At 36.5% G+C, this 14,711-nt stretch overlaps 1 protein-coding gene across 1 annotated transcript in view; it reads left to right on the top strand.

Annotated features, from left to right (window-relative positions):
* Positions 1 to 14,711, top strand: part of LOC129279000 (tripeptidyl-peptidase 2-like) — a 47,045-nt gene that overhangs the window by 18,597 nt on the left and 13,737 nt on the right. Inside the window, exons 12-20 of the mRNA XM_064111693.1 lie at positions 2,195 to 2,357; positions 3,339 to 3,496; positions 4,298 to 4,475; positions 4,901 to 5,172; positions 5,902 to 6,002; positions 7,470 to 7,566; positions 8,437 to 8,574; positions 9,297 to 9,620; positions 12,779 to 12,847. Coding sequence (XP_063967763.1) covers positions 2,195 to 2,357; positions 3,339 to 3,496; positions 4,298 to 4,475; positions 4,901 to 5,172; positions 5,902 to 6,002; positions 7,470 to 7,566; positions 8,437 to 8,574; positions 9,297 to 9,620; positions 12,779 to 12,847 — 1,500 coding nt within the window. The remainder of the gene's footprint in view (positions 1 to 2,194; positions 2,358 to 3,338; positions 3,497 to 4,297; positions 4,476 to 4,900; positions 5,173 to 5,901; positions 6,003 to 7,469; positions 7,567 to 8,436; positions 8,575 to 9,296; positions 9,621 to 12,778; positions 12,848 to 14,711) is intronic.

Below are 14,711 nucleotides of genomic sequence, written 5' to 3'. Positions count from 1 at the left end.
AAATTTTCCAAAATAATGAGATTTTATTTTATATGAATTAATTATGCTAATTTATGCATAAATCATACTTTTTGCTCTAATTCACTAAATAAAGCTAGAATGCTAATTTTTTGTTAAAATATTCTTTGTAGCATTCTTAACAATGGCAATTGAAAAAAACTTCGGTTTGGAAATCAATTTCTTATGTATTTTATTGTTTTATGAATTTCTTATGTATTTCTTTGTTTTTCAACCTTATGTTTTTCTTTGTTTTTTTCACCAGATTTATTGCACAACCCTTTTGAAGTATAATTATGCTAAAATCAATTGCTTTAAGCTGTTTACAGTAAAAGTAATCATATCTTTGTGAATAAGATGAGAAAACTCAATTTGCATTGATTTTGTACACAAAATCACGTTTTAGAACAATTTTTGGTCTGACATGCACTTACAAAATGTTGCGTAATTTCGGAACCGCGTACCCGGGCGTCTTAAATTTGGTCTCAAAAGATGCGCGAGACTTGAAAGTGTAAACTCTGCGAGTGGCGCGGTCAAAAAATTTCGTGCGGCGGAATGATCACAGAAAATGTTGAGGGGGGGGGTTGATTCAACCCCCCCGGCCATTTTAGGGTTAAATTGGTACCAATTGCCAGCTTTTATGGACAAGAACCAAGTAAAACCCTACTTTCATTTTCTCCCGTCCTGTTCTCACAGAATTGCAGCTTTTAACCCTCAATCTCCCGGGGTATTTTGATTCTTGTCAATCCCGGGGGGGGGCCATTATGGCCCCCCCTTAAGATCTCGGCCGCCGATTGCGCGAGCGACGCAAAAATTTGCACACTGGTAGTGTGCGATGTAATCTACAAGGCTGTATGGTAAAATTTTCCAAAATAATGAGATTTTATTTTATATGAATTAATTATGCTAATTTATGCATAAATCATACTTTTTGCTATAATTCACTAAATAAAGCTCCTAGAATGCTAATTTTTGGTAAAAAAATTCTTTGTAGCAATCTTAACAATCGAAATTAAAAAAACTTCGGTTCGGAAATCAATTTCTTATGTATTTTATTGTTTTATGAATTTCTTATGTATTTCTTTGTTTTTTACTTTTTGTTTTTTATTGTTTTTTCAATGGAAATCATTCCAGACTTAGTTCTGATCATAAACAAGGCAAAATTAATTCAGTTTAATCAGTAAAAGTAGAAATAATGATACATTTAAGAATTTTGGCTAAATACACAATTTGCATTGGATTTGTACATGAAATCACGTTTATGAGCAATTTTGGGTCTGACATGCACTTACATAATGTTGCGTAATGTCGTAACCGTGTACCCGGGCGTCACAAATTTGGTCTCAAAATTTGCGCGAGACTTGAAAGTAAAAAGTCAGTGAGCGGCGAGGTCAAAAAAATTTGCGCAGCAGATATATCGCGAAAATTGTCAAGGGGGGGGCCATTATGGCCCCCCCCCGGGAGAATTAGGGTTAATAAAGTGTGTAATTAATTTTCAGACCTTGTGATATATCGTGTTATTGGCAATATTTTGCCGGCGATAATCGACTAACATTAAAAAAATATCGACCAGCACTAGTACATGTACAATAATATTGAAATACCTGATAAATTTATCTTCATGAAAGTAACATCTCTGGTGGGTGTTTCATAAAGCAGTTCTCTAAGTTACCCATGACTTTACGCACGACTGGAACATGTTTTCAGGAGATAAGTCAGCTACATAGGGATTATTAAACTCAAGAAAGTATCACCGGTCATGCGTAAAAACCATTCATAACTTATGAACAGCTTAATGAAACACTTACCTGTATGAATGAATCACTTGATTTTGATTTGAATTTATTCATATATATTTACATCATTTTCAACATTACATAACATTCATATTATATATATATATACATGGTGGAGCACCATATTAAAGCTCTATGAGCTTGAGAACGATGTTCCAAGAAAAATACATAGATACATAAATTATATATTGGCTGAAAGAATACATTCAATGATGAGAACATCAAATAAGAGGTCAGAGAAGAGCAGGAGAGATAGAGTGAGGGGTGAGAAACAGAGTGGGAAAGAGAGAACTGAATAGAAAGAGAGAAACATGAACAGAGTACTAACAACATATATAATACAAGACATGTTTTGATAAAAAAGACTCGTTAACCTATCTATTATGCCTTTTACATTCCAGGTTGTCAAAGCATTTGAGTTTCTTCAGACATACCAAGACTGTCCCAGTCGCAATGTGAAGTTCAATGTCTCGTTCGAAGGGGGGCGTGGCATTTACCTCAGGGAAAACAACAAAACTCGGGAATGCAATGTATCTATTGAACCAGAGTTCGTCGAGAGTACAGGTAAGGAGCCATCTGAGGACATTGCATTCCTAAAGACACTACTGTAGCTTTGTCAATTTGGCAACAACCATGGTAACAGGGCTCAGCAGCCAATCACGATCGAGGTTACCATGGTAGTTACCATAATAACAAAGTTATAATACTTGTAAGTTTTCATGAAACCGGGCCCCTTATCTGTGTACGAGTTAGATATTATTGTTTCTGACATATTTATAGAGAATGTAATCTGTTTCAAAGATCCAAATATCAAACAAACCCCATACCTCTGGGTTTATTTTTACCTTTTAGGTATGAATAAAGTTATTAAGTAATGACCACAGATGAATTGAAGCAGAATCCAACAAAATATCACTCCCATAGTGTATAGCAATAGCTCAGTCAGAGCGGGGGTTTTGTATTTCGATGACCCGGGTTCGATTCCCAGTTGATACACTAGTGCCCTTTGGTATTTAAAGGCATTTAAATCCTCATTCCCCAGGTCATTTGGAGAGGACCATAAGCCGTCGGTCCTCTGGTTGCTTGCTTACAAAGCATTCATGCTTTCTTAGCAATCAGGTGCAAAATCACTAAATCAAATTATTTGCCAAATGATTCTGTTAGTTATTTGCTGAGGGCCCCTTTCTTAAAGATCTGTCTGTCACTGTAACTATGAGAACTTTGCCATTATGGTAACTATCATGGAAACTTTGATCGTGATCTTCACATACATGTAGCACTAGCCATAGATGCTGAAAAACTGGGTGTTTAGGCATGCGCCTTTAATCCAAACTATGTAGTGACATTACAAATTGATACAGAGGTTCGAGGTTCAAGCCCTGGTTACGTCTTTCGCATGGTGACGTTAAAGGGCGGTCCCAGACACAAATAATCATATCTGATTGATACTCAATCTCACACACACAGCTCATATCTCTGGGTCCATCCCCCTGCGTACCTTTTGCACTAAAAATTATTCTCTTGATTTGAACAATTTCTTTGCAGATCCTGCAGAAAAGATTGCCTTCAATCTTCACATAGCACTAGCCGTAGAAGCTCCCTGGGTCCATGCCCCGGCACACCTTGTCCTCATGAACACCTCAAGGTCGGTCTCTATCAAGGTCGATCCTCAAGGACTTCCGGAGGGAGCGCACTACACCGAGGTGAGCGTTGATCGACATTAAAGCGGGGGGAAGAACTGACCAACGATGTTTGTTGTCTCTCATTGACTGTGTTATAAATCACTAGTCTTCAATTATACCTTTTGGGATGACTATAAATTATAGAGAATAAATTAGCCTATAATTCTGTTTGTGCAGAGAAACTAAAATGTTTTCAAGAGGAAAGGTACCCGTTTTGCTACTTGGTAACATGATTACTGTGGTATGAATGTATTGAGCAGTGAGTGTGTTAATATTCAAGTGGGCCTATATTACAAGACTACATTGCTCAGAAAGTTGCATTATGGGTAATTAACATGGCATGCTATGAGTAGATTAGGACTTGAGGTTGAGCTATGAAGACTGCTGGTATGTAGGCCCTCTAATCTATTGTCTACTGAATTCCATAATTTCCAAAGGCCAGACCTGCTTACCAGTATGATATCATTTGTATCACCTGCATAGCTGAGCGAGACATTAGACGCCACTTTTCCAATGGCAACGGCAATGGCTGTAGCGTCATCAAAATTGAAATCTTCAGGCGATATATGAACTTGTATAGTATAGCAAGGCTTAATTTTTAGTATAAATAATGTAGAATAATATTGTAATGTTACAAAACTCAAATTAATGATTGCTCAATTTCTTGTGTGATAAACATTTAATTTGGGAAACGCATAGTGATCACAAATACTATGCGCTATGTTAGTACCATGCGATGATGATGGTGATGATGATGATCACTGTTATAATCATTTCTATTTTGATTATCATTATTATTACTTATATTGTTTTGTGATTAAGGTGTGCGGTTATGACCTGAATGAACCTGCTAAAGGACCACTCTTCAGAATACCGGTGACCGTCATCGTACCTCAAGATCTCAACGGTCAGATCGATGTAGAATGGAACGACAAGGAATTCAAATCCGGTCAGATCAGGAGACACTTTGTCAGGATACCTCAGGGGGCAACATGGGCAGGTAAGAATCACTACACAATTTGTGCGTTTCATTATGCATGTGGTGCCAACGTTCATCGTTTATTAGAGGCCTTCTTAACCTTGTAGCAGCCTGCTGCATAAAACTTTTTACCTGAGAAAACTCCGGTGAAAACTGAAAAATAAGATTAGTCTGATTTCTGCCATTATGACTTAAACACAGGGCAAAACCTCAGGTAAAAAATACCTGAGTTTTCTCAGGTAAAAAGTTTTATGCAACAGGCCCCAGGTCAACAACTTTTTCCTCTAAGCATTTTGAGTGAGTTACCCCTAGCATCAAGAATTTCTTCAGAATTAGTTAAGAATTCACTCGGCTGTATAAAGCCCAATATTTCTTGATCGTAGGAGAAAATATCCACCTTTTTTTTTCTCTTTGAAAATACATCTTATGTTTTTCTCATTTTTCAGAGATCAGTATAACATCATTAGAAAGAGAGCAGTCATCACGTTTTGTGCTGCACACCATACAGCTGCAGCCTCAGACAGCCTACAGGAACAATGAGTTCTACAAGTTCCTTTCGCTTCAAGAACAATGCGAGGTCCAACACTCGTTTGCAGTTCATGGGGGGCAGATCATGGAATTCACCATAGCAAAGTGGTGGGCAAGCTTAGGGAGGTCAAGGGTCAAGTATAGTCTATCGTTCCACGGCCTGCAGCCTTCACAAAAGACTGTGCAAATGGTGAGTCTCTTTGACTTTTTTATTTTATTTGTGGTAGTGATTCATGCAAACATTTAGAAGTTGTTGAATTTTTGTTTCAATGAAGATTAATCTGAGTGAGAACCTTGAAAGGTCCTCTGTTATTATTATTTGAAAGCTTCTTGAAATGTTAGTATATTTCATGTCAAAAACTGTCAAATCAAACAAAACTAGAAATTGTTTAATGCAAAAATGAACTAATTAGTTTATTGAATTGTAAAGTTACTATGTCAAAGGCTGTATTCTGAAGTCTACTTAACTTAGGCTAGATCCAACTCAGTGCTAAAATTATGAGAAGCTGAAAATGTCAACATTTTGTTCAGTGTGTTCTTTCCCCTTTCTTTAATGGTGAAGAAAACTATTTTTGCTTATTATTTTCAGACAGTTATAATGATTTCAGCACCAAATATGCTGACAGATTGATTTTTGTATCACTTTATTTAAATATTCAATAAAGGATCAGAGGTCATATACAATAAAACATTTATATACATAATTAATAGAAGAAGTAAAAGTAGTTTAGGTCCTGGCATAGTATTACTGAGACAGGACATACAGTATAGAAGATAATACAAGATAGAAGAGAGAACAGAATAACATATCATAGCAAAGATCTTGACTACGATTAAGTTAAACTCAAGTTCACATTATGAGCATTGGTTTTAAACCCTCATCATGAGTCATTAATTGTGGATTGTATGTCTTTGACAGCATGCAGCGAATGGAGTCCGGAGGTTGTACGTGAAGTCAACCCTCAGGGTGCAAGAACTCTGTCCATCCATATCAATTAAGAACTGTGTGCAACCTCTTAGGTAAGTACCTGGAAGGAAGAATTGGGAAGCATTTCATGAAACGTTAGTCATTGATCATCACTGACTAAGTTGCTCTCAGCCAATGGGATCGAAGGATTTGTAGTAGTTTTAAGTAATAGTCAAAATCACAGGCTACTTGTTTTGTTAAATGTGCCCCAGAAATTACTTTGAATACTGCATTTGTGTCATGAATATAGAGAAATTCACCTGAAAGCAGTAGTGAAAATAAAAGTGCATGTATCTTTCTTTGTATTTGACAATGTTTTGTCATGATGATGATAGGAATAACATGAAAATCAAATCAGAGACCATGGTCAGAGTACAGGAACTCTGTGGGCATGATTAATCAGTCTCATGCCAATTTTTTGTCAAAATATGAAATATGATTATCTTTTTTTGACAATGCAGGATTCTTCCGAGGTGTGCTCTGTAAGCATGGGCGGCGCAAGGGTATATAGATGGTTCCATGACATTTGCTCCGCCGAAATTGGCTCCGATGGAATATCTGGTTAAGCCAAACATAAAAGCTAACCTCAATTCAATTCAATTCAAAATTTATTTCAATCAATCAATCATAAAAAATACAGGTATATACAAATTATGTAAAAACATGGGATTGGGAGCCCCTAGAAGTTTTCATTAAAAAAAACTTGTGAGTGGGGCACCACCATGGTACAATCAAATACAAATTAATATGATACATACATAAAGAGTGAACAACAAATAACATTGAAATACAAAAAAAAATAAAAAATAAAAAATGAAACAATGGGCTAACATAGGGGAAATGAACAAACAAACAAGCAAACTAGAAGTAATAATTATAAATCATAGTGACCTACAGTGTGTTATTGGCAGGAGTTTTTATACTGAGCAAAAAATTCAACTTTCAAGAGTTTTTTTAACTTATTTAGGGTTTTACTTTGTTTAATATCATTATTTAAATCATTCCACAGCTTAATTCCTCTACAACGTAGAGAATTTAGGGTAATTTTAGTTTTTGGAAGATATTGGTGAAGATCTGCTGAATGACGCGTAAAGTATGAGTGGAAAGAGGCATTTTGAATTGAATTGAATTGCAACAATGTAAAATGGAAATTATAAACTGAACAAACAACTTCATTTCCTGAATACTGTCGGGCTCATACCACATTATTATTTACTGAATAAACCCTAATCCTAATCCTTACATTACTCTGAACCAAAACCTCTCTTTAACAATCCTAGCCCTATGCCCTCTGAGATGATAAGACAGGAGCAAAAATGTCGCAGGAGTATATGTCGTGTCACCATGTTGAGGGGGAGGGGGATGATCCTAACCTTTGATCATTTTGTTCTCAATTGAATTATAGATTTACACATACCTCTCTATTTGATACTGTTCCTTCTCTCCCCCACCCTCACCCCCCCCCTTGGTATGCCCCTGGCCTGTCCTGATTGCATCTCTTGGTAATTTTATAATTACAGACCAAATGAATGTGAATTACGTCCTCTTGGCTCGCGGGATGTCTTACCAAAAGGCAGGCAAATCTATGAACTCATCTTGACATACAACTTCCATCAAGTAAGTCGTTTCATTCAAGGATGGTTCGTTGTAACTTTTTTTTCCATTTTGAATGCCAGGATTTACAGATTTTATGTATGGACTGTTACAACTTATTGCCTATGGGTGGTATTCTGGAGTGCCAGTTGTCAACTTATTCACCAATTAATAATTATTCTTGTACTGCTGCAAAAAGTTGTCAAAAAAAATAATTGAATTTTATAATGGGAATAATTGGAAAATACAAAAATATTACAACTCATAATGGATTTATTGGTACATCATAATTGCCACAAATATGAAGAAATATTATTAATTCGGAATCCAGTGAGTATAAATTAAGTGTTGCTAGGTCAGGAAATTATCTGTTAAGTTTCAAGTGAGTGGGTCTTAGATTTTGATACAAATGACCTTAATCTGTGCATGCTCAGGATGTATCTACATAATGGCTAATTGTGTTGTGAGGGTGTCTTGGTCTAGTGGTTATGACTCTCGTATTCCAATCTGAGGGGCTTGGGTTTGATTCCAAGTCATGGCATGTTTTCCTTCAGCAAGAAATTGATCCACTTTGTGCTGCACTCAACCCAGGTGAGGTGAATGGGTACCTGGTAGGAATTTATTCCTTGAAACGTTGAGCGTGTAACAGCTACTCTGCTAAAGCCAGGGTAATTATGCTGCATCACTGTAGAGCACTTAGAGTCTTCTAATAATGCGCTATATAAGCAGGTGTAATTATTGTATAAAACCTCAGAGATCACACCAAACTGCCCCTTGATGAGTGATCTGTTATGTGAATCAAGAGTCTGTGAATATAGCATGTTTTATGTTAGGAATGTCAATGTGTACAAACTTATGCGAGTCAAAACACTTCTCAATTGTATTCCTTCACAGAGTAAAACCTCAGAGATCACACCAAACTGCCCTTTGCTGAGTGATCTGTTGTATGAGTCAGAGTATGAGAGCCAGCTGTGGATGCTGTTTGATGGTAACAAACGTTACATGGGATCGGGTGATGCATACCCTCACCAGGTAAGAAGCTTTACTCTGATTTCATTCCATGATTTCAGATTTCAAATTTTATTTAATTTCCAACAGATAACATGATGCACTATTATTACATATATCTACATTCAATAATATAATGAAAATTAACATATTAAGAATTATTCCTTATGCAGTCTTTATGATGGCATCAGGGGATCAGCATATTATGTAATCATACAAAGGAACAACGTAGGAAATATGTGAGGGGGACAGGCGATTTCGTCCCCATGACAGCCCAAATTGCCCCTAAAATTCCCCTTAAAATGCATGCTTTTGGGCGACCATTCTTTTTAGAGTCGGCAGAATGATATTTGCATTGACTGCATAATTGCTTGTTGCCCGTAAAAAGTAGCCCTTCAAATGAAAGAAATAGCCCCACATTCTGCAAACTCCCCAATGTGAAAATTAGGATAGCCCCTTACAAAATAAATATTATTTCCTACCCTGCAAAGGAACTTAAAAAAAATTGAGAGAAAAGTACTTGGTTTGCTACTTGGTAACATGATTAGTGTTGGTATGAATGAATCTAGTGATGAATTAATTAAATTATGCCTATATTACAAGTGTTGCATAATCTTGGCCAGATGTGAGTAGTTTTGGACTTGAGGTGGTGCTATTAAGGCTGCCGGTTTGTTGCTGCTTTAATTACATGTATGTCATTGGTTTGCTATTATTAATTTATTCATTATTTGTTTTATTTTTCTTAGTACACTCTGAAGCTTGATAAGGGAGACTACACACTCCGTCTCCAAGTCAGACACGACAAGAAGGAGATGCTCGACAAGCTCAAGGACATGGTCCTCCTCATCGATCAGAAACTATCCTCCAGTCTATCCGTTGATGTCTACCAGACGGTAAATGGCGCCCTCAACGGCAAAGCAAAGTTCGGTTCCACCATGACAGTACCGCGAGGCAGCTCCGTGCCGCTGTTCATACCGCCCATTCCAGATGATAAGCTGCCGAAGGGGGCGAGCCTGGGACAGATTCTAACTGGACAGGTCACGTTCGCCAAGAGTGAACTTGGAAAGAAGGTTAGAAAAATAATCAGTGCATTATTTGTTTTATTTCATGTACTCTGAGTTCATTTGTGCTGTTGTATGAAAAGTTGATTACTATTGTATCATCACAGATTATTTTATGGGTAAGATAATTTGATAAAGTCAAAAAAACTTTCTTTAAGATACCTATCAAAGCAAGAAGCCTGGGTAATTTGTCAATTAATTTTTTCCTTTCTTTTGAGTACTCTCAGTTCATTTATGCCATGGTTTATTAGTAGATGATCAACAAGACAATGTTGTATTTTCACAGGGTTGTTATTGGTAAGGGGATTTTTTGTTACGGAAATTTCACATATACTTTTACCAAAGCAAGAAGTTTGGGAAAGTGGGGAATTTGTTGATTCCATTTATAAAGTCATGTGATATTCATTTTGGTTCTAAAGAAAAAAACATTGATTGACAAATTCTCAGTCTGGCTGACCTATAATTTTTATATAATGATTTATGTACATTCTCAGAGAGATTTAAAGCAGATACGAACCAATAGCGCCATCTCGAGTCCTCAACTACTCATACCTGGCCAGTTTCCTGACCAATAATGCTAGTGTAGTCTATTGATGTAGACCCACTTGAATGATAGCATGCTAATTAACTACTCAATACATTTATACCGCAATACTTATGTTACCAAGTAGCAAAACAATTACTTTTCTCTCAAAACATTTTAGTTTCTCTATACAAATCCAATTATAGGTCAATTTATTCGCTGTTGTATTAGTAGATATTTTTATCTATATTTATAACACACAGTCAATGAGAGACCACACACAGTTCACTCCCCCTTTAAAAGTGCCATTTCAGTAGAGAAATATGCACAAAATCAATATTGATTACCGACTTATAAATTGTTGTCACTCATATAATTTTAGGTTTGTTTGAACAAAATTTTTTCTTAAACTTACTACCGATAATACCGATATCGGCCTGTAATTTGCGGGATTTGTTGCATAGCAACCTTTGAATAGAGCGTGTTTGACATGTTTCTGCTCGTTAGGGACAAGTTTGATACATGCATAAAAAGTTTCCAGTTGGTTTCGGTGGGTATATGAAGCAGTTTTGGTGTCATTGGTAAAAAACGTAATCCTGTGATCGCTCTGGAGTTGTTTTCGCTGGCCTCATTTGTGGCATTATTTTTGGTCTGCAGCCAATATTGCTGGCACATGGTATTCACATTATGTCTGTGGAATATTTGGGGATTCCCCACTTTTAACTCAACAATGAGCTTGTGTTGTGAAGTACTCATGAAATGTTGGTTGGCAGCCAAGAAAATAGTTCAGTTGTAACTCTTGAACCTCGCCTGTTGAGTGGTTGATTTCCCAGTATGATGATGATAAAATGATAATAATGCTTGGACTCCACACTGTAAGCCCATGGACATGTATATATATATATATATACACAAATCCATCCCTATACAGCATATTTACAAATCCTCTGTATTCAGCATATTCAGAATTCATTAATTTTTTTTAGTTTTTAGTGTTGCTTTCAAGTATTACAGTATGCATGGAGAAGAAGGATTTTTTTTAGTAGTAGTCTCCTGAAATTCACACAAAAAGCTGTGCCAGATGTTGATCCCGTGTATACAAGAGTCACAACCTATGCACGTTAAAACCAATACACTATTTGTCAAAGAGTAGGGTGTTCACCTGGTGTAGTGCTATTGCCAGACCCGGCAAAAATCTTCAGGTCAAGTCAATCTTGACGTTCAAATGCCATAATAATCGATATAATGATTGTGGGCATTTACAGAAAGACGAGACCAGATATGATACAAAAGACAGCGGTAAATGTATTGTAAATAAGACGCAGATCTTGGATGGGTTTTTTTTTTAAAGGAGTAATGTCTTTTAAGTTGAATTGTATTGTATACATGTTTATATCAATTACAAATACTGCTCATGGCATAGTATATATCTATGGAGAGGAAGGCTTAGTGCTGACAGGCACACAATATGTAACATGCAATCTTATTGCTTAGTACGCCGTAGTGTGTGTCTTCTTAAAATGATTTGATCCATGCGTTGATGCCTTTTACGCTGTGCACAACTGAGAAGTTAAGTGCGACTCTAAGAGGAACACCTTGGCTTTGTGATACACCCCAGGTGTATATTTATTGCACTATGGTGTTGAGTGGCATAATTATATAGATCTGTGACTTGCAATACCTGGCCCCAACGTTCTCGCCACCACATGTCAGGCTGGGCGGCTGCCGACTAGCCTGAAAATTTCATGGGCATAGCTTACAAACCCTGAACTTCCCACAACAACCCTGGCTGACAACAGTGAAACACTCATCAGAAACAGTTCGCTTTTAGCCACCTAGGTGCCAGAGTTTAGAGTCACGTCTTGGAATCTATCTCATCCAGTATTTTGTCCATGCTTTCTTTTCCTCGGCTCAGCTATTTCTCGCCATGAGCAAAGATGGTACGAGGGATGGACATCAAGCGTCTCTCTCTCTCTCTATAGTCGGCGCGATTAAGCTTATAGCACAGTTGCATTGTGCATCGCTCACATTATTAATGTCATGAATGTGCACAAAATAAAGGCAAGGACTGGGTGAAGTGGGTTGGGCATGAGGATGTAACATGAATTTCATCATAATTCATTAAGTCAATAATGATTTTTAAATTTAGATCGAGATGTAAACATCACCCCCAAACACTACCATCTGTATAACGTTTTCCGACCACACAGCCGTCACGCGAGAATTGCGAAGTGCTCAGAAAATTAAGACATCATGCCTTCATGACATAGAAATGGATTTATATAAAGTCCTCGTGTACATGTACAGTTTACTTTACAAAGAAATAGTTTGTTCATGTATGTTTAATGGCTGGAAAACTTCCCATAGGAGGGGAGAGTAGGCTCTGCAAATTGAAGGATTTTGATAAAGTCCCTTGATGATTTGTTTGTTCTTGGAATGATTAACATTTGTTGTTGGCTTGATGATTATATTCTAACTTAAATGTGCAAAAAAAAACTATATCCAACATAAACTTGCCTGACAGATAACATAGCTTGAAAAGAATTGCATGATCTTGATTTGATAGTGTGTAAAGCCTGCCGAGTATGTTTTGCGGTGATATTTGTTGTTCCCTCATTTCAATTTGACCTTTGACCTTTTGTAGGTAAAGGGCAAGAGAGGTCACGCAGCAGGCTTGGGGTCAGAGGGCAAAAGGAACATGGGATTGAAGCCTGTAAGTTGATACCTCCAGAAATATATTCAGTTTGAAAAAAGAATTGAGAATTTTACATTTCGAAATTTGAAGAAAAAAAAATTGAGTTTTATATATATACTAATACATTGTCATGGTTATTATTCAGATTTAAAATGTGAAGAATGTTATGAAAACTGAATTTTGTTAACTTTTCAAATCTCGATGGTGCATGTCTTAGCTATTTTAAAGACTTGGGATTTTAAATTTTAGTTGATTTTGTCAGAAAATATACAAATTTTGATGAGTTTTAACTAACTTAACCTGCAGAATTAACGAAGATTGTCCAAAACTCACCACTTTATAGTTGTTTGCATTTGCTTGTAAACATTTAGAGTAACATAGTTACATGTTCATGTAATTAATTGCACGAGCCCACTCCTTCCCTTTGTAAGTTCTGTACATGTGTATTTTGTCTACTAGTTTTTTTAGGTTTTTTTTTTTTCAAATTTGTAAATTAATTTCCAAATATCCAAACCCTCTGAATAAGCAATGCACTGAATATGCCAGTTCTTAAAAGAGAAATGAACCTTAAAAATACCATCTCAAGTCCTCAACTACTCACATCTGGCCAGCATAGTGCACTATTGTGTGCTATGTAGTCTTGTAACATAGGCCCACTTGAAAGATTGCACACTATTTCACCACTCAGTACATTCATACCACACCTGTTACAAAGTAGCAAAACAAGTACTTGTGTCTCTAAAACATTTCTTAAATTTTTTTTTAAAGGATGAAGACATCGAGTTGTACATAACTCTTTCAATAAAGTTTGCAACGACTGGTAGATCTATCTGTGGGTTCTTCACTGTCAGCATGCTTACGCTTCTGACTGAATTAGGCTTTATATTCAGGGAATAATTTTGCTTTACGAATTTCAATAGCATTTTTGGTCATAAGAGAAAAGCTCTCAACTAAGTAATGTACAGTCATATGTAAAATTATGCTATACAAAAGACTTTATGCACAGCAGTCTTTCAAAAATGTGTCCAGTGAAAAATTGTGATGCGATACCAGGAAAATTATTCCCTGATGTTGTTCCGTCTGTTATGTTATGTACACAACTTTTCATATTGTGACACAAAACATGTACTAGTATGTCAAAAACTTTAACTGAATCTCCTGTACATGTGTTACATGTTTGCCTCTTTTATCATGTCGTCCAATCTTCCTTAGCACTCGCCTGTCCATAAAAGCCTTGTTTCCTACATCCCTCAGATATACATGTAGAATGTTGTACCAATGAGCCTAACAAAATACCTATTGAGAATTGACTAGAAATACCAGTTTCCCTCTTTTGTAATGTGCATGTTGTCAAATCTTCTCCAGCAATCACCTGCCCACAAAAGCCCTTTTCCTTCATGTCCTTCCCTTCAATACAGAATCGTGTACCAAAGAACCAGGCTAAAAGACTCAACTGCCTGTAAAGACCATTTTCCATGTTTTCCTCTTTTATGATGCAGTTAGAGATCCGTCCACAAAAAGCCATATTCCTACAGTTGAATATAGAATCTTCTCCCAAAGAACAGGGCTAAAAGACCAACTGCCCATAAAAGATAATTTTCTTTTATCTTTCTTTGATGGTCTTTACAAACAGCTTTCACTGTACTCTTTTCTCTTCTCTATTGTTTGTTCTCTATGGCCCGTGTTCTGAAGTCGGGTTTAAAGTTGTGGTTTAAGTATGGATAGCCAATTGTTACATAAATCGCTAACATTAGAGATATCATATTTCAGCTCATTTGGCTCTCAAATCATTCATAATTGTCTAGGAAGTATAAGTAGATGATTGTCTTCACCATTGAAGAATCAGGAAAGAGCACAGTAAATATAAGAAAAATACAACTTA

Source organism: Lytechinus pictus, chromosome 16 (genome assembly GCF_037042905.1).
Source record: "Lytechinus pictus isolate F3 Inbred chromosome 16, Lp3.0, whole genome shotgun sequence".
NCBI lineage: Eukaryota > Metazoa > Echinodermata > Echinoidea > Temnopleuroida > Toxopneustidae > Lytechinus > Lytechinus pictus.
The sequence above is the reverse complement of the archived record's forward strand: the minus strand, read 5'-3'. Positions and strand labels throughout refer to the sequence as shown.